Source organism: Octodon degus, unplaced genomic scaffold, assembly GCF_000260255.1.
Source record: "Octodon degus isolate 3935 unplaced genomic scaffold, OctDeg1.0 scaffold00028, whole genome shotgun sequence".
Taxonomy (NCBI): domain Eukaryota; kingdom Metazoa; phylum Chordata; class Mammalia; order Rodentia; family Octodontidae; genus Octodon; species Octodon degus.
The window spans coordinates 6180642-6204960 of record NW_004524604.1 but is presented as its reverse complement, the minus strand read 5'-3'; the positions used below and the strand labels follow the sequence as shown (position 1 = coordinate 6204960).

The 24319-nt window shown below is 40.6% G+C and overlaps 1 protein-coding gene across 1 annotated transcript in view; it reads right to left on the bottom strand.

Moving 5' to 3' along the window:
- Window positions 1–24319, bottom strand: part of Wdfy3 (WD repeat and FYVE domain containing 3) — a 311759-nt gene that overhangs the window by 42619 nt on the left and 244821 nt on the right. The window contains exons 43-52 of the mRNA XM_023712946.1: window positions 18670–18723; window positions 16499–16667; window positions 13924–14087; window positions 11563–11711; window positions 10010–10130; window positions 9523–9608; window positions 7598–7678; window positions 5301–5355; window positions 4934–5053; window positions 738–855 (exon numbers count right to left, since the gene is read on the bottom strand). Coding sequence (XP_023568714.1) covers window positions 738–855; window positions 4934–5053; window positions 5301–5355; window positions 7598–7678; window positions 9523–9608; window positions 10010–10130; window positions 11563–11711; window positions 13924–14087; window positions 16499–16667; window positions 18670–18723 — 1117 coding nt within the window. The remainder of the gene's footprint in view (window positions 1–737; window positions 856–4933; window positions 5054–5300; window positions 5356–7597; window positions 7679–9522; window positions 9609–10009; window positions 10131–11562; window positions 11712–13923; window positions 14088–16498; window positions 16668–18669; window positions 18724–24319) is intronic.

Below are 24319 nucleotides of genomic sequence, written 5' to 3'. Positions count from 1 at the left end.
TCTCCTCCTTGATGGAGGGAAGGGAGAAAGAGACCCATAAATAAAAACAGACCTGGAGACTACTTAGGCATTCAAACAGTAGTCTTAAATTTTTCCCCTTTGTTTCGCTTGTTTAGAAGGGCATGATAAACACCCAGCAGTATAAATAACATCATAACATCAAACATTATGCATAACACATTAACTGTTCAATCTAGGAAGGTAATCAATTCATTTTTTTTAAGCAAAAGGGTCTAAACAGTATCCTAATAAAATTAGAAAACAGCCAATAAATGAAAATGTAGGTTTTTGTTTGTTTGGTTTTTTTTTTTTTTTTTTTGCTGGCTCAGACAGCTCTGAGGCAGGGCTGGCATGGCATGTGGAGCCAGGGATCTAACCTGGGTTGCCTGCACCTGCCTAATCTTACCTAAGCAGATGCTTTAGATCGCTGAGCTATCATACTGGCCCCAAATATGTAGCTCTTAATATGATTAGAGATAAAGGCAAACGATACGGAATTTCTGTCTGTCAAAGGCAAAGTAGCCAGAACTCTAAACAGCAAGCTATGAATGTCTTCCATGCAAGGCCATCCACTGGAAAATGCAAATTCGGAATTTCTTCTCTAACAATCTGTATATAGTGAACACACATAACACACACACACACACAATGAAGTGTAAGTAACTTGAAGAAGTGTGTAACGGCATTCGACCACCAACTGACGGCTTGCAGAGCTCAGTGACAGTGCGAGGACTCACCGTTAGGGTCCTCCCAGTCTTTGTACCGCTTCTTGTACTGCGCTAATCGCTCATCTGTCTGTGCTCCCATGGGTTTAGCCAGGTTCCTGAAGGTCTTGGGGTTAGTAAGATCTACCTCCTAAAACAGAAAACAAGACTCAGGCTGGTTACTGGACACCCCATGTTCTGACTGACATGGACACAGTGGCCACTGGATGGTCGTGGCTTACAGCTGTGTCACATCTCTGCCTCACGCAGGCAGAGCCAGATGCCATCATTGCCGTGCGTCTGTTGCCTGCTCATACTTGAGGAAAACAAATTGTACGGGTAGTTTGCTAAAACTTCTGTGTGAAGACAGTGCTTTGGAACATATCTATTTCCCAGGAAGGGGAAAGTGTTTCCACGCCTGGTCCGGTACACAGCAGGCATTGGAGAACACAGAGCTTTAACTTTCTGTTACTGCCACCACCTACATCTCCTGGATGGAAGCTCCTGTTGGTGCCACACTCCCAGGATCGTTACAACTTCACTCCTGCACATTTCCTTAGGGACCGTCTGGGAGGGAAACAACTGAAGCGCTCAGTAGCTTTTTCATCCCCCAAACAACACAACACACCACTTTTTTTTTTTTTTTTTTTTTTTTTTTTTTTTTTGAGATAGGGTTTCTATGTAGCTTAGGGCTCAGGCTATTCTTGAATTCACTATGTAGTCCAGGCTGGCCTCAAATTCACAGCAATCTGCTTGCCTTAGCCTCTAGAGGCCTGGAATTACAGTAGTGCACCACTAGGCCCAGTGAAATAATAGCATACCAGATCAAGAGATTTGAAAATGAGATGGGTCTCATAGCTACAAGAGATTTCAAAGCTCATGTCTAGCTGACCTAGTTCATATATTTAGAAGGAAACCAAAATTTACTCCCTAAAGATTTTAAAAGTAGAAATTTAAAACATGGCATGGGATATAATGTCTGTTCTTTTATAGTGGAAAATGACTAATTTTGTATAGGAGAAACTAATCTTCAATTATGACTATAATTAAGTACATTTATTTATCCTTCAGGAATCCACCTCATGAAAAGAACATTTATACCAACAAACACTAAAGTGCCAGCAAAGTGCTATGCTCTTGGGTAAGAGCTGGGTGACATGTGATGAGCGCTCATGCTGGGACCTTGCAATTGAGCAGCATCAGACAAGGAGTAGCTATTTCTACACCATCCTCAAGGAGAACAGCCTGATTCAAAAAGGAGAAAAAGCACAGTGACATACAATGAGAAGACAGCGTGGGAAGAGAAGTAGACAGGAGAGAAAGGAAGGCTCCCATCGCAGAGTCCCTGTGATGTGCTGGAGCTCCTGGGGTACAAGAGCGGGAACTAGGGCATTTCAGGAAAGCAGTGCTGCAGGCATGAAGGTTTCACAGGCAGGGATTACTGAGGTTTGTTTTTAGTTTTGCAGTGCTGGGACTGAACTGAGGGCTTACCGTACACTAGGCAAGTGCTGTACCACTGAGCTACAAGCCTCAGCGCTGTACTGAGGTTTGGAAACTTTCCCACCAGATCTAGGGTTATTCACTGAGCAGAATTAAACAAACTGGCTGCAGTGCAGAGGGCAGTGAAGGGCACAGGCAAGGCGGGAGGCTGTTATGATGGCCAAGGAAAATGGTGCATTACAAAGGCAGCCTGCCTTGGCCGCTGGGCATGCCAGCAAGGGTGGGGTGTCAACTCCTGTGGCTGGCCACACAGTGAGGGCTGGGACTGCATCTGGAGAAGGAGGAAGAGTATGCAAGGTTTGGTAATGGGCCTGCGAGCTCCTGCAAGGCAGGTACTCCAGTACATATTCATACAGTTCCCGTCCTACAGAAATGCATTTTCTTTGGACTTTCCACCTGCAAATATCTGTCCTTGCTTTTTTACTTCTTGGTTAACTTAGAAGAAACATATTTTCATTTCATCAGCCTTTTCTGACATTCATGTCTCACTCAAATGTGCACCGCCTGCATATTAAGTGCACATGCAATCTATGGCTTAGAACCCTGAATACAGTTGATCACGCCCTTGCAGGCAGGGGAGAATTCTTTCATTACACTACTGGTTTTTGAGAAAAGAAACATTACCTTTTTAATGGAATGAATATGATTTCTGAGTTTTAAGAGTGTGTTATGGTTTGTGTCTAGTTGTCCCTCCAAAGCTTCATGCAGTCATTGGGGCAGGTTTCTAGAGTTTGCAATTAATTCATGAGCCAATGCTGGGATTATGAGAGTTAAGTGCTACACTTGCCCTGGGGCGGATAGCTTGAATACAATATAAGGGAGGGGAGAGGCTTCTTACCACCAGCCTCAGCCACTGATCCACCCCTTGCTCTTTGTAGTTTTCTGCCTCTATTAACAGCTGCCTTCTGCCATGTGCCACTCTGCCTTGGAGCCAGCGAGTATGGACTGAAACCTCCTCTAACTGAGAGCTTATTAAATAAACCTTTCTTTTCATACATTGTTTCTACACTTTTCTGCTGGATGGTAAGACCAAGATAAAGCAAGACCTATATAACAAAGAATGTAACTTTTGTATCTGACACGGTCAGTCAAGTCCCTTCAGGACTTATGCCAAAACCCTGTACCATACTTTGTAGATCCTTTGTCAGTGTCAGCTGTGTGGATGAGTCATATCCATTGCTTGACCAATTTGCTCTCTGTGAAAGCCTGAGAGAATGTTTTCTCTCCAGGTGACTCTCCTTAGGCACATACTACATCATCGATCACATTCCTCTGTGGCCCCATAATCTCCCTGATCAGAAAACCTGGGACACAACTGAGTTACATGATGTTATAGTACAGGTTCTCCTATGTCCTGAGTCCTCACTGACCTTGGAAGGCTAGGGCCAAAATGTTGGCTGTCCTTGCAGCCCTTCTTTTTCTCTAATCTTTGGTCTGCAAACTTAAGTTGTTAACCCTCCAGAAGAGAAGCTTATCATTGCCCTACAACATATGCAGGTGGGTTTGACTTCACTATCTGTCTGAATATCAAACATCTTAGGCATAAGATGGAACATCTTAAAAAAAAAAAAAAAGAAAGAAAGAAAGAAAGAAAAGAAAAACAAAGAAAAAAACATTTACTTGAGATGCAGTCTGGCCATAAATGTGAAGCCATGTTAATATGCTGAGCTGTGGAGGGCTTAAGTCATCAGATTTGGACATTGCCAGTCTTATGGATAACCCACTACTATTGTGGAGTACTGGATTATATTGGAATATTTTGCTGAATTTATGCACCTACAATATTTGGATGGCAATGGAATACCCAACTCTGACAAAACTGAACAAAAAAAGGTGAAATAAATGAAGGACAATTTTGTATCTGTATATACAAAATAGTTAAGATAGATATACAGCTACTTTCTCTTAATTCAATAAAAAAAAAAGACCTGTGCTAATAGTGTTTGGACAGGATATCATGTCTGCATCTTGTGCTATGAATGACTACTACAAAGACAACAATGTGCAATGTATTAATTGTTGTAACTCTCCTACCAACCTGCTTTGAAGCTGTCATACTGCAATTTTTTTTTCTCAATAAAATAAAAAAAAATTAAAAAAAAAAACTTTTCTTTCCTTAATTTTGGGTGTCAGGTATTTTGTCCCAGCAATGAAAGAAAATTAACCAAGACAGAGTGCTGCATCTTTTTTCCATTTGTTTACTTGTTCATCACAGGCCAAACAAGCTTCTTGTTTTGCCTCGTTGCTAACTCACCAGAACTAATTGGACCCTGGTAAGAGGAGGCCAAGGAAGAGCAGAAGGATGATACTTATGGATGCCTACTTACTACTCATTTGATCCCTAAGTCACATGCATGTCTTGGAAAAGGACAAAACATTCCTTTTATGTGGCCAGGATATTTTGTAGAAAGGTCATTTCACATTTTTCTAGCAAAAATTCAAACTAATCAGGTAGGTTCTGGCATCAACTAAAGGTCATAATTTAATTAGTACTTCAGGAAAGTGAACAGATATTATGAATTAATGCCCAGTATTCACTTACTGCGTCCATTTTAAAAACTTTTTCTATGTTTAAGCTAAAGTGCTTCCCATCTCCTTGAAATACTGTAAGTGTCTGTGCCTGTGGGGAGCCCAACTTACAAAGCAAATAAAATCTTGGGGTGACTGCAGTTAACTTCTGATTATCTCTGAAAATGCACTCTGCTCAGGGCAAAAGCTGTGTGATTTACCTCTGAGTCGTAATCTGCGAGGATCCAGGGAAAGACGGGATACTGCATGAGATCATTGTATGACCTGCCGGCCAGGGTGTTCAAGTGCATCAAATACTGGAAGTTGCTGATTTCTCCTCTCTTGGGGGAGATGAGACTCATTTTAGAACAACTGGTTATTTTCACTACATTCATTTAAAAAAATTATATGTATCTGAGGTAAAGAATGACTTCTTTTTAACAGACTTCAGAAGAAAACACTTTTCCCTAAAAACAACATAAAAATACATTTTCTCGAAGGTATATATTTTATGATTATGTAAATGGCTCTGACATACATGTCTGACCTACACATTACTAAGGGCGCTTATGTATTCATTAAGCTTACCTCCCATCTCTGAGTCACAGACTTCTCTCCAACCAAAGTACTAAGTAACCCAGATCTAAAACCAACACAGAATAAAGTAAGTGGCAGGCAATATAGTTTTACATCTAAGCAAAATTGATGTCAAATTGAGGACATAATTTAATTAAAGTATTGGGTTGAAAACTTTAAGTCACCAGTCCAGAAAATCTTAAAACTATGTAAGACTTATTAATGTATTATTAAATCATTTTGGTGGGCTGTGATCAGAATTTTTAAATATGAAATAACACAGAATTCAGATGAAGAAAAGAGAGAGCATCACAAGGTATCACACATACTAAAGTAAGTATTTTCTGTGAATTTTGTTTTAGTATTTATGGTGCAGGTTGTATGTCCTGGCATATAACATAGTAATGCAATAGATATGAGTGTAGGTCTTGGTCAGTAGAGTTGAAAAAATATCGATTCAGCTAAAGAATGTTTACTGTAGTGAACATATCCAAAGAGAGGTAGTAGGAGAATTGAAATATTATCAGTGTTTCATACATCATAGACTTATAGTACATTTTCAAAATAGTTACAAAGTAAGTTGCTAAAAATCATTGCCATCTAAGGTCATTTAAAATCTATGCACTACTTTTTGGATAGCAGACTGTCTTAGACTGCTATAAAATCCTAATTAAGGTTTACAGCTTTATAATACTGATAATTAATAATTGGTCAAGGAGTTTGAAGACAACTATATTATCTTTTAGGGTTTGCAAACGAACAGTTCAGTAATACAGACACCAAATTCTAGCTAAATTCTTTCAATCACGTGAACTAGTCATACAGGATTTTCTCCTTGGGAAAATAGATTACTCTATTAAGATTACTCTTCAGCTTTGATAGAGAGGGGGCAAGTGAAGAGGAAGAGGAAGTTGGGAAATGAATTTCTGCCTTTTGCTTTTGAGCTCTTAAAACTTTTTTTAAAACTGCCAACTTAGCTGAGAAGGTAGTAAGAAGGACAGTAGAACACCAAGGTCAGGGCGATCCAAGAAGGTAGAAAAGTAGGTGGACCAAGTAAGAAAAGGCTCAGTATGCTCTGTGGCAACTACTTCATGAACTATATTAACCACAACATGACTGGGAGTAGACACGTTTTGAGGTGAACAGAAAGTGTTCATCTAGTGTCCATTTAGCTAAGGCTAAAGAAAAATAAAGCAACTTAAAGAGAAATGTATCAGCTTAAATGTATTTTGATGTATACAGACTGGAATAAAGTTTCATTTACAAATTACTAAATCCCTAGCAAATTTTTATGTCACTTTCTTGCATGCAGTAGTCTTCAGTTTGAAGCCAAAAGCATTGCTGCAAAGGGCCCTTTGCCTGGCACTGTAAAGGGAAGCTCTATATGGCTTCTTGAAGGGAGCCTCACTAGGAGGGGGCTGCGGAGACAGCCAGGGGCTCCTGAGGAGGCACAAACAGAAGATTAAGTTTAAATGCAGAGAACAAAAGCGAAAGGAAAGCAGGGTAGTTTGTAACAAACAGGACAAGCCAGGAGTACTAAGAACCTTATGAGAGATGAATTCCCTACAAACAAAATAACTCAAAAGAAAAATGGGCAAAATATATGAGTAACTTACAAATACTGAGTTAAAATGGCCAAGGAACATATATGAGTAGCTTATTATCAGTGCAATATACACGTGGAAATGAGAAAGCTTCTTACAAATCAGTAAGATTACACAAAACTGGCAATACCTACTGTGATAAACTTTAATAATGGTGGTGGATTTTAAAAGTAATGATGCAATATAAGTTTGTATAATTTTATGGATGTCAAGTTGGCTTTGAGTACCAAGAATCTTAAAAATTATATATTTTATTTTACTAAGGAGACTGAACCCTAATAAAATACTAATGAATCACCTTTCCAATATTTTGACAGGAAAACCTGAGAGAAATGAACACCAAAGTGACTGCTTTATACATATAATATACTAGTAGCAAATAAAAGTTACGCTTCTCAAGAATTTTTTGAAGACTGGCAGATATTCAGCTAGAAGCAGAATAAAAGCTGGCAGTCACAGTATGGAGTCCACTGCATACTCAGCAACACACACATCTCAAAAAAGGCTAAAAAGTAGTTGGTCAAAGGTGAGCAGTAATTTGACATGTGAGAGAGATTCTGCACGCTTTGTGTTCTGCTTCCTTCTAGTTTCCAGTATTTTTCAAAAAACATGATGGAGAAAAATACTGATTAGAAATGCTATATAACTGCCCTTCTATATCTAACACTGTAATTCCACCACAATGCACAGAAACAAACCACCTACCCCTGCTCCACGCTGGTATTCGGCCGCTGTCCAGACACCGACTCTGAACTGTCTGTCAGGGATGGAACCACTGCCAAAAACCTGGGAAATAAAACAGCATAGAACTGGAGATGGGATCTCAGCCAGGTTCCAAGAGAAGACTATGAAAAGGCGGTTCACTGCGGTCTTCAGTGGCCCTCCCATCCCCAGACTATGAAAGGGCGGTTCACTGCGGTCTTCAGTGGCCCTCCCATCCCCAGCAAATGGCAGGCAGAGGAAATGAACATTGCTTGAGGACACCCAGTATGAAGGTTGCTGGAGGAGTCCACCATGCTGGACTCTGACCCACGCCCTTGCAATACCACAAAGAAAAGAACAGGCTTGCAGTTCTAACTTATAGGAGAACTCCTAGAATGGAGGTAGATGATGACATTTACATGCAGACAGAAATTTTCCAGAGGAAGATAAACATCCCTTGGGAGCAGCCTGTGGGTATGAAATGAAAATGCCGCCCTTGTGATGCAAACATCACCACCTTGGGAAACGCTGAGATGGGTGAGTAGACCTCATCAGGCCTCAGGCACCCTGACTCTGCTCATCCTGGCTTCAAAGGTGCCACAGGTCACCGACTAGAAGGTGCTCACAGGAGGCCAGGCACAGCTTCCTTCTCTGCAGTGTTCATTCTGCAGTTTCTGGGACCCTGTAGTTCATTGTGGTCCAGTGAAATGTGTGTGTCTGTGCGTGTGTTTGTGTGCGCGTGTCTTTTTTTTTTTTTTTAATCTTTTTGAGACAGGGTATTGCTATGCATTTCAGGTTGGCTTGAACTCACAATGTAGCCCAGGCTGGCCTCAAACTTACAGTGATCCTCCTGCCTCAGTCTCCTGTGTACCGGGCTTACAGGCATGTGCCACCATTCCCGGCTGTGGTCCAGTAATATTGAAGGAAAAATTGGAGCCATAAACCATGTATAGGTTCTAAATAACTTACAATATATTTATTTTTGCTATTGTTATCAACCTTTCTGTGCCTAATTTCTCAACTGAGCTTTATTATAGTAAATATGTCTGTATATGAAAAATGTAAATGTAGGGCTCAGGCTGTGCGTAGTTTCTGGTGTTGGACCACACCTTCATGCATCTCCTGTGGTCTGGGTGGTTCCTGCATAGTACTGCAAGGATGTGCAATGCAGCACACTCGCCTATCTTCAGAGAAACAAATGAGTCAGTCTCTCTCTCTCTCTCTCTCTCTCTCTCTCTCTCTCTCTCTCTCCTCTCCCCCCACCTCGTACCAGGGATTGAACTCAGAACCTTGCGCTTGATAGGCAGGTGCTTATGCTGCTGAGCTATCTCCCCAGCAAGCAGAAATACCTTTATGCTCCATGGATACATACTAATTTTCTTTGAAAAGATAAATTTTACATACAGTTTGCCAAAGTTTCAGATATATTTAGATGAGGTCATCAGTTTTCTTTGGCTATGCTACTTCTGCAAGAATGAAGATATCCAACCTCCCTTCAAAGGGCAGGCCAGTCTCTCGGGAATGCAGTTTTAGAGGGCTTAGTTCCAGAACTCAGTAGCAAGGAATGGTCTTGACTACATTTTTTAAAGATGAAAGAAGCTTATTTTGAACCTAAAATATTATTTTTAATGGCAGAGTTTCATCACCCTTTTATATCTATAGATACAAGTCTCAGGGATAAAAGAAGCATTTGATAATCCCTAAGTTACAAAAGGAAAAATAGTATTTCATAATAGAATTGCATCACTTTAAGAGCTACAAGAGTCATGTTTGAAGAGGCCAATAAAAATGAAACAAGTTATTTTCTTCAAAGATGTTGACTCACTCATCTAAATTCTAGATTTTTAAAAACCAGCCAAACTGGTTGGTAACAGCTTCCCCTCCCATCTCTTCCCGTGATCTTATATAGTGTTCTTACTACACCAGACCTTTGGTAGACTTTGTTTCTTATTCCTTTCTGAAAAGCAAGGAGGTAATTCCGTCCATCTCCAGAGAAAACTTCCACAGCAATGGGCTTTAGAGAAAAGAGAGAAAAACAGAAGATCATAAATAAGACTTTATGCATTAACTTCACTATAAATTTCTACAAAGCTATAGGAATTTATTGACCATATTTTAGAGACATGAATCCTTTGGAGGTTAAACTAGACAATAAAACACTTTTCTTATTTACAATTTAAGAAAAATTTTAGAAGTAGAATGATATAATACAGTATTTATAAAAATGATAGTGATGATGTAATTTTTATTTTAAAAGATAATTACAATGTTGACCTGGAAAGGTACAGGGGAAGACAGATAATGAAGGCATGACTCAAATTTTAGGCTGTGCCTAAAAAAAGAGACATCACACTTTGCTGCATGCGTGAGATCGTGTGCTGGCACATGGCCCCTTGACCACACCCACCACCTCACCTGCAGGAGATACCTCCTCTTGTGCACCTCCTTGATATCTTCATAGGCGAAAATGCTGCACGTTCTCTTGAGCTGACTGGGGCCCTGCCTGGCTCCTCGAGGGATAATGGGCTCGTGCATACTGCAGGTGACCGAGAGGAAGAGGAAGCAAACACATACAGCAAGGGTAACCGTAAGCTCACTGCCCAACAATGGGTGTGTGATTTTCAACATAGAATGGGAGAAGCCACAAGATATCAGAATTTGCAGTTTAAAAAAATATGTTCAAGGGCTGGGGAGATAGCTCAGTGGAATAAGTGCTTGCCTGGCAAACACAACAAGGTCCTGAGTTCAATCCCTGGTATCATAAAAAAAAAAAAAAGTATGTTCACAAGAAGTTTGCTAGCTTCCAGAATATAAGGAGCTCCTTCTGATGAATACAATTAAAAAGACCCCTTGCTCCCTGCTGTCAGGACCAATTTTTCTATCACGCATTGCAGATGTCTAAGCATATATATATATATATATATATATATATATATATATATATATTTCAGACAGTGTCTTGCTGTGTAGTTAAGGCTGGCCTTGAGTTCACCGTGGAGCTCAGGCTAGCCTCAAACTCCTCAAACTCGCTGTATCCTCCTGCCTCTGCCTTCCAAGGGCTGGGAGTACAGGCGTGTGCCACCAGGCCTGGCTCTAATTTTTTTAAGTTAGAAGAAAATGATTCAATGTATCATTAATATATGTCAATAGTCATGAAACATAAATTTGAATGCTTCTGTACTGGAGTTATAACATGGTCCTCATTACTGAAGAAAGGGACTATCCAATATCTCCTAGGAATGAACCAGAAACCACGTCTGTATTCACTGGTGCTAGACAGTTAAAAGTAAAAGGAAATTAAGAGCAAAGGCCAGGGACGCTGTAATGCTAAAGCTTCTTAGCTGCCTTTGGTTCTGTCTTTTCAGCTTCATCCTAGAATTGGCAAAAGGAAGAAGAGATGCTAAAGCTCGGCTAGCCAATCCCCACATGCTGCTTCTACGATCCAGTCTGTGGGACTCTCGTTTATGAGAGTATTGTACAGCAACCTGCACTTTTCTCTACCACTGTGTTATCTTTTGATGCAATACATAAATTATAATGTAAATAATGCTATTAATTCACAGAAATAAAATTTATTTTTGCTTTGATAAGCAACACAACCTTTTCATTATTACCTTGAAATAACAGTATCACCCTTACGAGTATGTCATTGTAGACACATAGGGACTATGCGACAACACTTCATAGACAGGGTTTTAGATTAAAAAGAAATTATAGCTGGGTGGATGTTGCATGCCTGTAGTCCCAGCACTGGGAGACTGAGATAGGAGGACTGCTACAAGTTTGAGGCTAGCCTGGGCTACGTAGTGAACTGGGGCACCGCTTGAACTATACTGTCTCAAAAAAACAAAAACTGAACCAAACCAAAACAAAACAAAAAAGCCCACCAAAAACTAAGAAATTATACAATCACACTTCCTGTCTTCTAAAGATCACTGTACCTCGAGCCTCTTCATTCATGTACTTACTTTGGGGGTAAGGTTTCAATGTCGCGTATTTCCCTGGTTGCTGTCATGGTAAATCCATCAATCACATAAAAGTGTTCTTTACCAAAAAGCAGGAGCCCCTCACTGGTGTCCAGGCCTTGGACGCGGGCGCAGCGGTACATGTGCTGGATCTGCAAGGACAGCCGCAGATATTCTTCTATGGAGTTTTGTTTTTAAAAGTTGGTGTCCTCCATGTTTTGGTTTCTCTATTATGGCAAGCCCTGAGGTAGGCACGGGAAACCTAGGTTTCCTGCCAGGAGTCATGTCAGCTACACTGTTCACATGCACCCCCTGCCCCCTGTTCCTCTTTTGTTTCGGCGGGAAACATATCACACACTAAACATGCATGTGCCACCCCACCAACGTGGGATAAGGTGGTGAGGCCCTGGCCCTCCTGGACAGGTGTAGTGGTAGAAAAGGGGCTTGAGAACATGGAAGGAGATGAGATGGACATGCCCTTGGGAGGCAGGTGGGCAGAGATGGTGATGGTCTGCATGCAGAGGCCCACTTGTGTCCCCTCACACTTGGGGACTCAGTCAGGTTTCCCAGACTGGCTAAGCCTCTGTGCTTTCATCTGTAAATTTCTAACGAACTTCAGTGGCTACTGTGACATGCAGTGAGCTGAGGCACATGGTCACAGCAGGACTCTGGCAGTCTTCCCTTCCACATGCTTACCTCCCTCTTTTTCTAGAACATTCTTTGGATAAAGCAGCAACTGTGGAAACTGTGCTCATTCATCCTAGCCTGGGTCCTGCCTTCCCGGGACTGTTGGGCCATTATAAAGAGCCAAGCTTGGCAAAGTCCCATTCTGTTCATAGGAGGAAGGATTACCAAATCTCTCAAAGTCACCATTGTTTTCAAAGGGTAGTATCTGATTCTTAGTAAAATATTCTTCCTTGCTTTAAACTCAGCTCAACATGAGTCAAGGGGAAAAAAATCAGCAACTAAATCAAAGTCAAACAAGTGTCACATGAATGTTGGTTTAGGTGCATTTCCTGTGCTATTGAGATGTAAAGCAATTATTGCAAATACTGTACTTCGGAGACTAAAGTTTCCACAAATGATCACCAGAACCCAGAGGAATGGGTTTGGGTGGGGCAAGACACTCATCAAAGGGTGTAAAGTTTCAGTCAGACTGGAGGGTAACTCTTAGTGATTTCCTGCACTACACAGCAGCTGCAGTTAAGAATAATGCATTGTACATTTAAAAATGAAAGCATTATACTGAGTGTCCCCAAACAACCTAGATGTGGATAAATCTTCATTGCCACATTTGAAGTTTTAACTACTCCAACAACGAAAAGGTACAGTCCTACACAGAAAATCCTGACACAATTGTTTTTTTCTGGTACTGTGGATTGCAACCAGGGCCCGTGCATGTTAGGAAGTTAGATACATGTGATACATGGAGCCAGGCCTTCAGTCTCTGGATAAACTTTATTTACCCAACCAATGATTCTCTCACTTCAAGGTTTATGGTATGTCTGTTAAGTTGACAGGGACTGCATGAGGCAAGGGGCTTGGATGAGGGCACAGTGTCTGCCTCTATGGAGCTCACTATCCAGGGAAGGGACAGACACTGGAACAAACAATTCTGACAAGACAGACCAATACAGATAAGGCCTTGTAAAAGCTTAGTAAGACTGCCTCCAAATCAAAACTTAAGAAGGGTTAGGGATGCTAAGGCCTAAGATACAACACTTGGTTCTGGCTCAGCACAGAAAAACAGAGGAGGCTGTCCAGGTGAAAGCTTCTTGCATGTGAGAGTTATGGCCAGGGTGGCACAGTGAATGAGTTTTAGGATGGAGGTTCTCCAGGTGAAGGTGGTGGGCACTTTGGCAAAAACACACAGAGTAACCACAGTGGGCGCAATGAGTTGCATGGCATCCAGTGCTCTTGGGATGGAGCTAGTGCAAGGAGCCTGCAAAGTGGGCAGAGTGCAGGAGGTGGAGGGGACAGGAGGCACTTCCTCAGGGTGAAGGGGAACAGCTAACACAGGGCTAAGCCTGTCTGGAGGTGGTGACCACAATTACAGAGAGGCCCGATTATTGACAGGGTCACCTGTATGGACTTGAAATACAGAATTCCTGCAAGAGACACAGTCTGAGAAAGGGTACACTGAGAGAGTGTTAGGTGCTTTATATGGTATCTGGTGGATCCTGACATTAGTCAGTGCATGCAGAGTTCAGGAAGCCCTTGACCCTGAGAGGAGCAGAGGAGGATGGAACGCAACAGGCCCCTCACTATGTAGTTCATTACAGGAGCTAAATCCTCATCCTAACCTTCTATCAGCTTGTCCTGTAACATGGTATCTCTAATTCTTATTTCTCAGGAGCACAGTACCTTTTCTCCTTCCTCTAGCAGGCGCAGTAATGTGGCGTTGTCTGTTTTCTCCTCCTCTTCTACGGTGCTGCTCTCGGCAATCTGGTCTTGTAGCTGCTCCTGGTTCTCCTCATCTCCTCCATCGGGTGCAGATCGAGAGCGCTTTAGAGGAGGCTTGACCAGACCTACAGTATAATAACGAAGAGGGCCATGTGACATGGGAGGGGCCATGCAGAGGTGCACGTTAGTCCCTTGACATCTCCAATGGTGTGGAGAAGTGTCCCCTGATGCATGGCCCTCCAATATCTTGTTCAGATTATGGATGACTGATCCAAAGCACATAAACAACATGTCTTCAAAAAATGGCACCTCTGGGAGGGGGCAGAACTCCTAAGGGGTGGGGCCTCATGGGAGAAAGCTAGGCCATTGGGGGCATGGCTGCGGAGGGGATCATGGGACCTGGGCTGCTTTTCTGTCTCTCAGCTGCCACAAAGTGAGCAGCTGCTCCATGCATACTCCCTTCACAACATGCCACCTCCCACAGTCCCACAAGATCAAGGCATGCTGCGGACCACAGCCTGACATCTCTGAAACTGGGAGCCTAAATGAATCTTTAGTCTTCACAAGATCACTTATCTCAGGTATCTCAGGTCACAGTAACGGAAAGTCGATCAAAAGTCCCTCCTGTCTACTTCTAATGTGAGACAACACCAGAAGGTATAGGAAGCAACACAGATCAGCGGCTAATAGCAAATGCTTGCAATTCAAACAGCTGCATGGCCTAAGGAAATTAGCTGCCCTTCATATATAAAACTGGGATTAGAATACCATCTACATCTGAGGATTGCTGGAGGATGAATTGAGGGAGGATGAACTGAGGTTAATTTCTGCAGTGCTCGGTATCATGTGTACTATAGGGTAAATTCTCAGTAAGTGTCAGACGATGATGATAAACACAGAACTCAAGAAAATTAGTAGTAAGAACTGTTTTTATAGATGAGTGTGCCAGAAGGGACAATATCAATTGATAACAAATGATTGGTGCCACAAAACTTAAGGCAGCAAATTATGAGCATATTATATGAGATACCACTTACTTGGAGGGCTCGTGCAAATTATAGCAAGCCTCATTTCATAAAGGGCAGTATGATATTTCACACAGAATGTATCTAGGTCAGAAAGAACAGGAATAGGATTTTTCTAATATAGGAATAGTTCATGTATTTGCAGATAAAGGAAATACTTTACTGCGCACATTTTGTTAACTTCATTAAAATCAAAGTAGAGCAACTTAAATGTCAGTTAATGATAGTAATCAGCAAGAATGATCCCGCAGCATGCGTAGTCGGGCAGCAATTGTTACACTTGCTGCTAGCTGTGGCTCTGAGCGTTCTGGAAGTGTAAGTCAACCTGTTCACACTCTTATCCTTTGAAGTTAATTATCAGAGGTTCTGCCTGACCTTAAGAAGAAGCTTATGAAAGAGTATAAAAACTCATCAGAGGAGATAGAGTCCCACTGAGAATATCCATCAGGGGGAAAAGCTTATGCTGTGTTACTTTTAGGTTAATGAAGCAAAACCTCCAATTCTATGATTAGCACAACATCTTATAAATTGTGGCAATTATACCAGTATTGGTGATTTGGGCTCCCTTAGCAATAAGGAAGATCAAGTCAGAGAAGTAAAGTGTCAATGACCCTAGCACATGTCCCCTAACTCAGTGGGTCCTGCTCTAGCTTACATCCCGACACCCAACTCAGTACCTCTGGGGGTGAACTGTTACCAACCGGAGGCTGTTAGATCAATCAGGAAACAGTTAGTGTGTCACAGCCATCCCAACAGAGAACAGGAATGATACTGGGCATGTGACCACAACTTCACATGGTGGTTTCTGTTGAAACCGTCAGATACTACTAGTTTTGTCATCAATGGGATCTAAAACTTATAATCTCTGCCTCTGAGAAAAACTCCTAGGAAGAAAGGAATAAACACAACAGTGAAAAATCACTGAAAGTATGACCAGACTCACAAGCAAAGAGCCACCGGAGGACGGAGGTGTCACGAAGCTGGCCTACCCCACTGGGAAGAGCTGTGCAAAGGGGAAGGCACGCCTTCAGACCGAGTCCACGACCATGCAAGATTATACCATGAAAAGAGCACAGGCACTGTGGTCAATGCCATCACCTACCAACCTCCTGAAGTTGAGACCTGAGATAATCTCTGTCCACTCACAGAAAGACCATTATTTCTTACTGCTGGCTGAGCATAGATGACCCATTTAGTGGCTCCTTTACTTTTGCATTTATATAGTCACCATTGCCTCTATGTCAAGTATCATGTGCCACTCGGCATTCTGCCACATGCAGTGAACAAACTACAACCCTTAGCACATGCATAACACTTGTCTACAGGCACGGAGACTGGTTGGTCTCCTGGTTCGGAGGGAGAGGTCCAGCTGTGAGAAGGACACGGTGGGGCATCAGTCCAGAGAGGCTGAAGGATGACCCCTCCTCCCCCCGTAACTTCTCCTGTCTCCACATACATGCCAGTGGGGGAAGGTTCAGAGGTTTCTGACTGGGAACTGAGAGGGGGCTGACCTCTGACTTTGGCGATGGTGTCTTCACCGTGCTCCGGCTCCTGCTGCGCAGCTTCCCCGTCCGAGCTCTCCACAATGGGGTCCTGGACAATGGCAGGGTTGCCAGAGGCCAGGCGCAGGTAGTATTCTTTGCTGTCATAGCTGACAGCCCTTCTGTACCGAGCAGGCTTCTGAGAAATAGCAAAAGAAAAGGACTCACATGATTCTCTCCCAGAATTAAAACACAAGCTTCTACGGGAGGTGAGCTGTCAAGGTTTCCTTGCACAGTATTCCTTCTTTAGGGGTTTTAATATAAACACTGCATAAGTACGCAGTGAATCCACATACTTCTAGAAAGGCTTCTCTAGGTTCAAACTCCACTGATTTTCTTTAAAGGCACATACAAGAAAAGACTAGCAGTTTGGTTCTTCGTCAAACAGAAATAGGATCATCTATACCAAATGAGGTTTCCAGCTGGAGCAGCATACCCTGGTTGACGACAGAAGATAGAAGCCCCCAAATGAAGAGCATTGACCCCAGGACCTGGCCTGCAAGGAGCCTCAAATCCCGGGTTTCCCCTGACCTGTGGCTACGAGCAGCACCTCCTTTAGGGTCTAGTGAGTTCTGACCCCACATAGAACCCAGGTGTCTCCCACCAGATGCCTTTGCTGGTGCACCTGCCTCTACGAGCTGCTACCTCCAGTTCGCTAAAACATTCTAGTTTTCTTGTTGTATAAAACACTATGATCCATGAACCTATAATTAAGTGTAAAGGAAATAAATATAAGTCCATTTTGAATAAGAAATTAACTAGAAAATGATTAATTTCTTTTTCCAAATAATTGATATTTATTATTTAAAAAGATTGTCCAGTTGACTAATTTTTTTTAACTCTAAACAGTGAGAAAGGTCTAAAACATATTAAAATCACAGCAGGAAAAAATTACATGTATTTAGATTCTTAAAATCAGAATTAGACTTAGACTTTGAATGAAGAATTATAAACATGTACAATAGGCTTTAAAACCTTTCTCTTCTAGATATTATGTTATTTCTCTTTTCTTATGAATATCTAATGAAAATACTATTGGCTTACTGTTCCAAGCAAGGCATCAATATACACATCGTCTACAGCAATGCTTATCTCAATAAATTACTGCACTTCCTTGTAAAGCATGGACCAGCTGTAATGGAAAATGATGTCCAATGGGGGCAAGATTTAGGCTGATACAGTAAACCAACTCTGAATGAAAGGCTCCCGAGCCGAAGCCACATCACCCTTCATTTTACTTCAGGTACAGACTCAGGGCGTTAAGACAAATGCAAGCAGTCTGAGGCAGGATGGGCAGCACATGAAGACTGAAAATTATGCCATAGCTTTGGAAAGTAGTAATAAAATAATTACACCACTGTGGAAACTCAATCTGATGAGCAAACCAATAGGACTAAACTTGTTTTTTAGAATGAAAGAAAGGCGGTAAACTTTGTACCGTGACAGTTCCTATGAATGAGGCACAACAATGATCTGATTTTGTAAGATGGCGACATAGTTAGTGATGGGCAAGACAATGAATTAGCAGATGTGGGACACTGTCTATGTGGTTGCTGACTTCACGCACACATTTACTCTTGAATGACAAGAATTCTCCTAATATTCTTCAAGGTATGTTTCTGTGCTTTACTGACTCTGTTTGGAAAAAACAATGATACATTTTTGCACTAATATAAATTGTACTTTAGAAAGTGACTGTATAGTCTCAGTTTCCATAGTTTCTTTTGACTCAAGAAAATAATTATAAAAAGGATACACTTGCAATTTAAGATATCTACAAGAATTAAGCCAGTAATTGAACTCCCAAGTTGAGGACACTGGGCTGCCCATTACTAACATGCCTGACGTTTGTTAGTGGTGTGTGAAGCAGGACGCGTTTCAGAGCGAGCAGGAGAGTGGTGAGTGCTGGCTGTTAGCGAGCGGCAGGGCTACTCAGGACCAAGCTGCGGAAGAGGGAACCAATGTTCCTCGGTAGAAAGGACACCAACTTTTCAACTCTAAAGAACTACAGAAGAAGAAACCAAAAGCCAATCTTTTAAGTTAGTCTAATCTACCATGCACTAACAGAACAAAATGAACAGAAAAACAAAACAAAAAAACTGTAAGTAGTTTGCATTCTTTTGTGGTAATTTGTGTTTTACCTTTTGAGGAATGATATCATCAGGTGTCTCAGGCTGTTTACTTGGGATTTCAGACTGAAAACAGGTATTAATCACAGACACATCAGAAAAAAATAAAGCAACACAAAAATAAAATTTTCTTCAGGACCATATGAAATATGAGGATGTACTCATTCAAAAGAAATTAACATGAACTCTACTATCTAGAAAATCACTTATTTCCTCTTTGATCAAAAAGTAGTTTTAAGCAAAATTCAATATACCAAAAGTCTCAGTGCTAGTGAACAGAACAAACTCTTACGTATTACACAGATAAAACAGCCACACAGGGATGATTTACATGCAACTTTTTCCATGGTTCAGAAGGAAAAAACTGAAACCTGGCTAACAGACTCATGCTAGTTGGTACCTTCTAGCTGCCTTGCCCCTGATCCATGCTGGAACTTGGATTTCAACACTCATCTACAGTCTGCCCTACTACAGAACACATCAAGGCCCAGTCAGCAGAGATCCAGCCTCCCACTGGAGTATGACAACCTACCGTCTTTGCTACATGTAAAGATACTACCCAGAAATGCTGAAGCCAATGGCAGATTGGATTATTGGTTCCCAAACCAACAATTTTCTTAAAGAGTCATTTTAAAAAGAATTAGTCATTTTTTAAAAACTGCTTCATGAACATGAAGGAGTTTCTTGTTACACTGCAGTGTGTGGCTAAATGTATGTAAGTGTACAGGCAGCTACTTCATTTTATAGTACACGGACCTAGCAGTGACTGCTGGCACCTTTCCTACAGGAAACAGGAACAAGCAAAATGTTTTTACTAATATTTGCTTTCTAAGGCAAAGCAAACACCAGACTACCAACCTGTTTTCAAGAAGTTTACATGGTTTGAGAGAACCTTTTACTTTGAAAGCACACGTATAAGCATATACATGTGCTTATATTGAAGATGAATCTGTAAAATACAGATCAATGTTCTGTCTTTGGAGGGGTTTGACTGATAGAGGTATAGTGTATGCATTCATTAAAACAGGCCCTAGTAAAATAAACATATTTTAAAGGCAAAACCAGATCAGGAAATGCAACAGAAGAAAAAGAGAAAAAAAAATCACTAAATGGCACTCTTAAAGATTTGTATATTTCAATGTACATTCTGAAAAGAATTATAAATATTTATCTCTTCTAATTAATGACATGCAAAAGAATTATTATGAAATTCAATTCACACTGACACTCATTCAAAATAAACTGCTGAATAAACAAGTGATAAAACAATATAACAAAATGGACCAATTACCGTTATCAGCCTGAGCTTTGTTATTCTGTAAATGTTTATGTGGTCAGGGCCCACGGGGCTTGCACGTCCATGTTCTTTACAACACATGGCATCACACTGGCTTAACACAGATGTGCTCGGAGCTCACTAACTTACAGAGGCTCCTCCCATTATCCAGTGGTAAACACGAACGTTACTCCAAAAAGGTTAGTATCATCATGTTCTTTTATTTTAAAAAAGCACTAAATTATGTTTGTATAGAAATTGAATTTCTGAAACTCAGAATTTTGACAAAATAATTTTACAGTTCTTTTTTTTTTGGCAGAACCGGGGATTGAACTCAGGCCCTTGCACTTGCCAGGGAAGTGCTTATTCCACTGAGCCCTTTACAGTTCTTTTTATTTAAATCTTTCTATGTTAACAATGAAATTCACCCAATCAGCTTTTTAGTTTCTGGGAGTTACAGGACAGTACAGAAATATTTGTGGCAGTAGGTACAAAAGTCTCCTTTAGGTAGAAAAGAAATCTTAAGAAAGGAAGGAAGGAAGGAAGGAAAAAGGAGGAAGGAAGGAAGGAAGGTACAAGGAAACTAGCTGTCTATCCTTGAGCAACTCATTAGCCAGTGGTCTTTGCCAATGTTCTTGGCAAACAATATTATTATTTGAGAATATAATATAATATAAATTATTTTTCAGAATTATTTTGTAAAAATAAGGGAATTACAAGATTAAAACAGTTTAGTATCTAAATGTCATATTTCTTTAAATGGAAAAATACAGGATTATATTTTCCTTTTTTAGGACTCAGTAAGGAGAGTAAGGCTTAAAAACATTCAAGTCTTATATTCTTACCCTGAGTTTCTATCCATCCTAACACTATTTCTTGCTGATATTATCATTTATATAGAGAAATACAGTTCAAACTAGTGGTTTTAATCATGAAAATTACTTCCAATGGGAATTCACTGTGCAGAGAGGATAATTTATTTTTATGTGCAAATACAAATTTCCTACATGTACTTAATTCTTCTCAGGGTGTTCATACTTATTATTACCAGCTCTTTTATTAAAGTAAGTTTAGTTGGTAAACTTTAAAAGCTTTAAACTCGTAACAAGTAGACCATTAAAAATGTTTTATATTTTCCCATCCAAGTATCAACCAGGCCTGACCCTGCTTAGCTTCCAAAATTAGATGAATTCTGGTCACAGTGAGAGTGTTATGGCTATAGACTAAAAAAATTGTATATTCTATAAACATCAAGCCTAAAATCAAATAACAAAGTTCAAAGCTCAGAATAAGTATTTTATATTGTATGTAACACTATTGAAGTTAAAGAAATAAAACTTTAGTAACTAAAAAAAGGGCTGTATTTATTAGTATGGAAATTTACTGGGAAAAGAATGGGGACTAGGAATAGTGCTGAGAGGCAGGAGGGTCCCAAAGGGGGTGCCATGATCTATTTTTAACACATTAAAAAATTTAAAGTGAGAAATTAGCTTTTCATTCACCCCTACATTCTTCAACTAAAGAATAACTTTGATGTATAAATCAAACTGTACTAGAACTGTAAATGCTACTTAAAGCTGTAGTTATCCTTAATAAACAAGGCAAAGGATTGAAGCACATGCCCTTGCACCAATAAAGCCTGTTTTGCATATTAAGAGCCTTTAAAACCACTTTTCGGGTTGACACGGCACACACCTGCGTATTGCAAAAGAGAACTACGCGAGTAGCAAGTTTAGGGAGCAGAGAGGGAAGAGCTGATTGCTCTCTATTTCTAGGATGCAGAGGTGGACTTACCATGTGACTAATCAGGTTTAAACCTCAGGGGACTTCACTTCTCCTGGGACCTTTTCAAAGCTCTGGCCCTAGTAATTTTGTATTTATAACTTTATAGTCTCTTTTAAATTTTTTAACAGAGTTCTCCCCCACTGTATAAATCTTGGGGCCCAGAATATCTGGTTTTATCTCTTTAGTGAAAAAATTTCAGAATTAAGAATGCTATAGCTTTGAAAAGGAAGCATTAAAAGAGCATCTCTTACCTAAGCAAGAGTGTTGCTGGTTCATTCCCACAACGTCAGTTAAGTACGGGGCCCTAGGACAGCACCCTTTAAGTGGTTTCTGGGTGGAACACACCCACTGGCTATGGATGAATTTGCTGGAGTCTTCCTTTTCCAAGTGACTTAACTACTCAGGGGCTAGTGACCAGCACTCACACCTTACTCTGTCAAGGAGTAGCTGCAACCAGGAGGGTTCTTCACGCGCCTAGTTTTCAGCTGTGAATCTGGTAAAGTAATATTAACTGAGTTTTGGAGGGCTTTTACGACAAGGAAGCGAAACTGCACATCAACTACTCTGCAGCATGCAGCCCTTTATGTTCTATGTCACTCATTCGGAGGGACAGGGACATGGTCTGGGGAAAGGCACTGTCACTGGGTGACTTCATCGTGGTCAGGACATGGTGGCGTGCACTTACACCACGATGTCATCAGGCAGTGTGCTCTCATGGGACTGCTGCTGCGCATCCAGTTCAGTGCTGAGGCAAACAGATGTTAGGCGGCTTGTAACTACTTGTCTTATGGGCTTATTTAATTTCAGTGAAAGCCAGTGAGATAAATGTGTTTTGAAATTTTCTGTTCCAGGCATTGCCAGATTTCATATTCCATATGATAATAGTGGATATTTGATGGTCTTTTAAATTTACAAGAGTTTGAATCACCAAAACCAAAATAAAAATTAGTTACTCAGGAAATTTCAGGGTAACAGGTTAGCCTAGATATGAACCATCTGCCATACGTTGTACATTCTTTGCCGTCTCCTTTTCCTACCTGCTTTTCTTTCAGTGAGTACACTCACTGCCTTATCCTTTCCAGTACATAACCCATATTCCTTGGGCACATATTGATTATGAGATGCTTGATTGGGTTTCATTCCTATGAACCCTGAATAGCTTATTTTGTCTTTACCTGAAATGGAACCTTAAATATATTTTTGTAAATAAATATTAGTGTTATAAAGAGTGTTAAAAAGATAAGGTTGAAAATATTATAGTTATTAAAAAATGACTCACAGGTAAATGCCTCATTTAAAACAGTGCGTTGGTCTCATGTATAGGACAGCATATTTATTTTATATTTTATTGTTCTGGAATGGATTCTTTTTTTTTTTTTCCATTTTGTGTATTTGGTACAGGGTCTCACTATGCAGCTTGGATTAGTAGTGATCCTCCTGTTTTTAGCCTCCCCAGCACTGCAATTACAGGCATGCACCACCACACTGGGTCTTAGTTGCCAGCTCAGCACGTCCCAGGAGTGGGGCTGGTACAGCACACTGACCAGGGACCGAAGGAATGGATTCAATTTCAAGTGAGTGTTGACTCAAGAAATCTATTATCAAATTTCTAAGAGTTTAAATTCTTAATGAGTTACCTGGGGGGGGGGGGAACGCTGCAGATTTAGTGATTGTGCTGTTATTTTGCTAGTAAAAAGTAGACCTCTAAGAAAAAACAGCAAAAACATAGGGGGATAATCTTTTTTACACAGTGCTCCCAATTGGAAATGATAGTATTTTAACTGTAGCTATATTTTAAGTGTAGCTCTTGCTAGTATGCTTTTCTTAACAGAACTGAATAGCTTTGAGAAATGCAGACATCAGAAACCTATCTTCAAAAACGTGAAACTAGCTACGAGCAGCATGTGATAAGGATCTATATTGTTCTGAAAAATTATAAATTGAAAAATTCATTATAAGTTGGCAAGTATAATTTGGGGTACAGAGTGAAGTTATATGTACAGTATCTAATATGAATGATTAAGTCATGCTAATTAACATATCAATTAGCTCTGATATTTATCATTTTTGTGTTGAGAACTTGAATTTACTCTCAAAATTTGATATGTAGGATACAATACTATTCACTATAGTAACTGCACTTCAGTAGATTTCAAAAAGCCAATTCCTGTCTAAATGAATCTGTATTCTTTCTGGAGGCTGTTCCCCAGCCTCTCATATCTACCATTCAAGTGAGTAATAGAGCTTGATTAGTTTAGATTCCATGCTAAATAGGACCATGTCATATCTGTCCCTCTGTGCCTAGTATACACTACTGACTCATCTGGGTTGAGGCAAATGCTGCTTTTTTCCTTTCGAATAAAGGCAGAACACTACTGTATTGTATAGGTTTTCCAGTTTTTGTACCTGTCACCTAATAATGGGTGACTAAGTTGATTCTAAGACTTACATTCTATATAGCATCAGAACAGAGGTTTGGCCAGTGACACGAGAAAATAGGGCTAGGGTTTGGCATGGGACAAGGAGGCTAGAAGGTATGCACTCTGTAGCAAGCACTGAATGCCCTAATAAGGTGCACTACTATGTAGGCACAAGGAAACA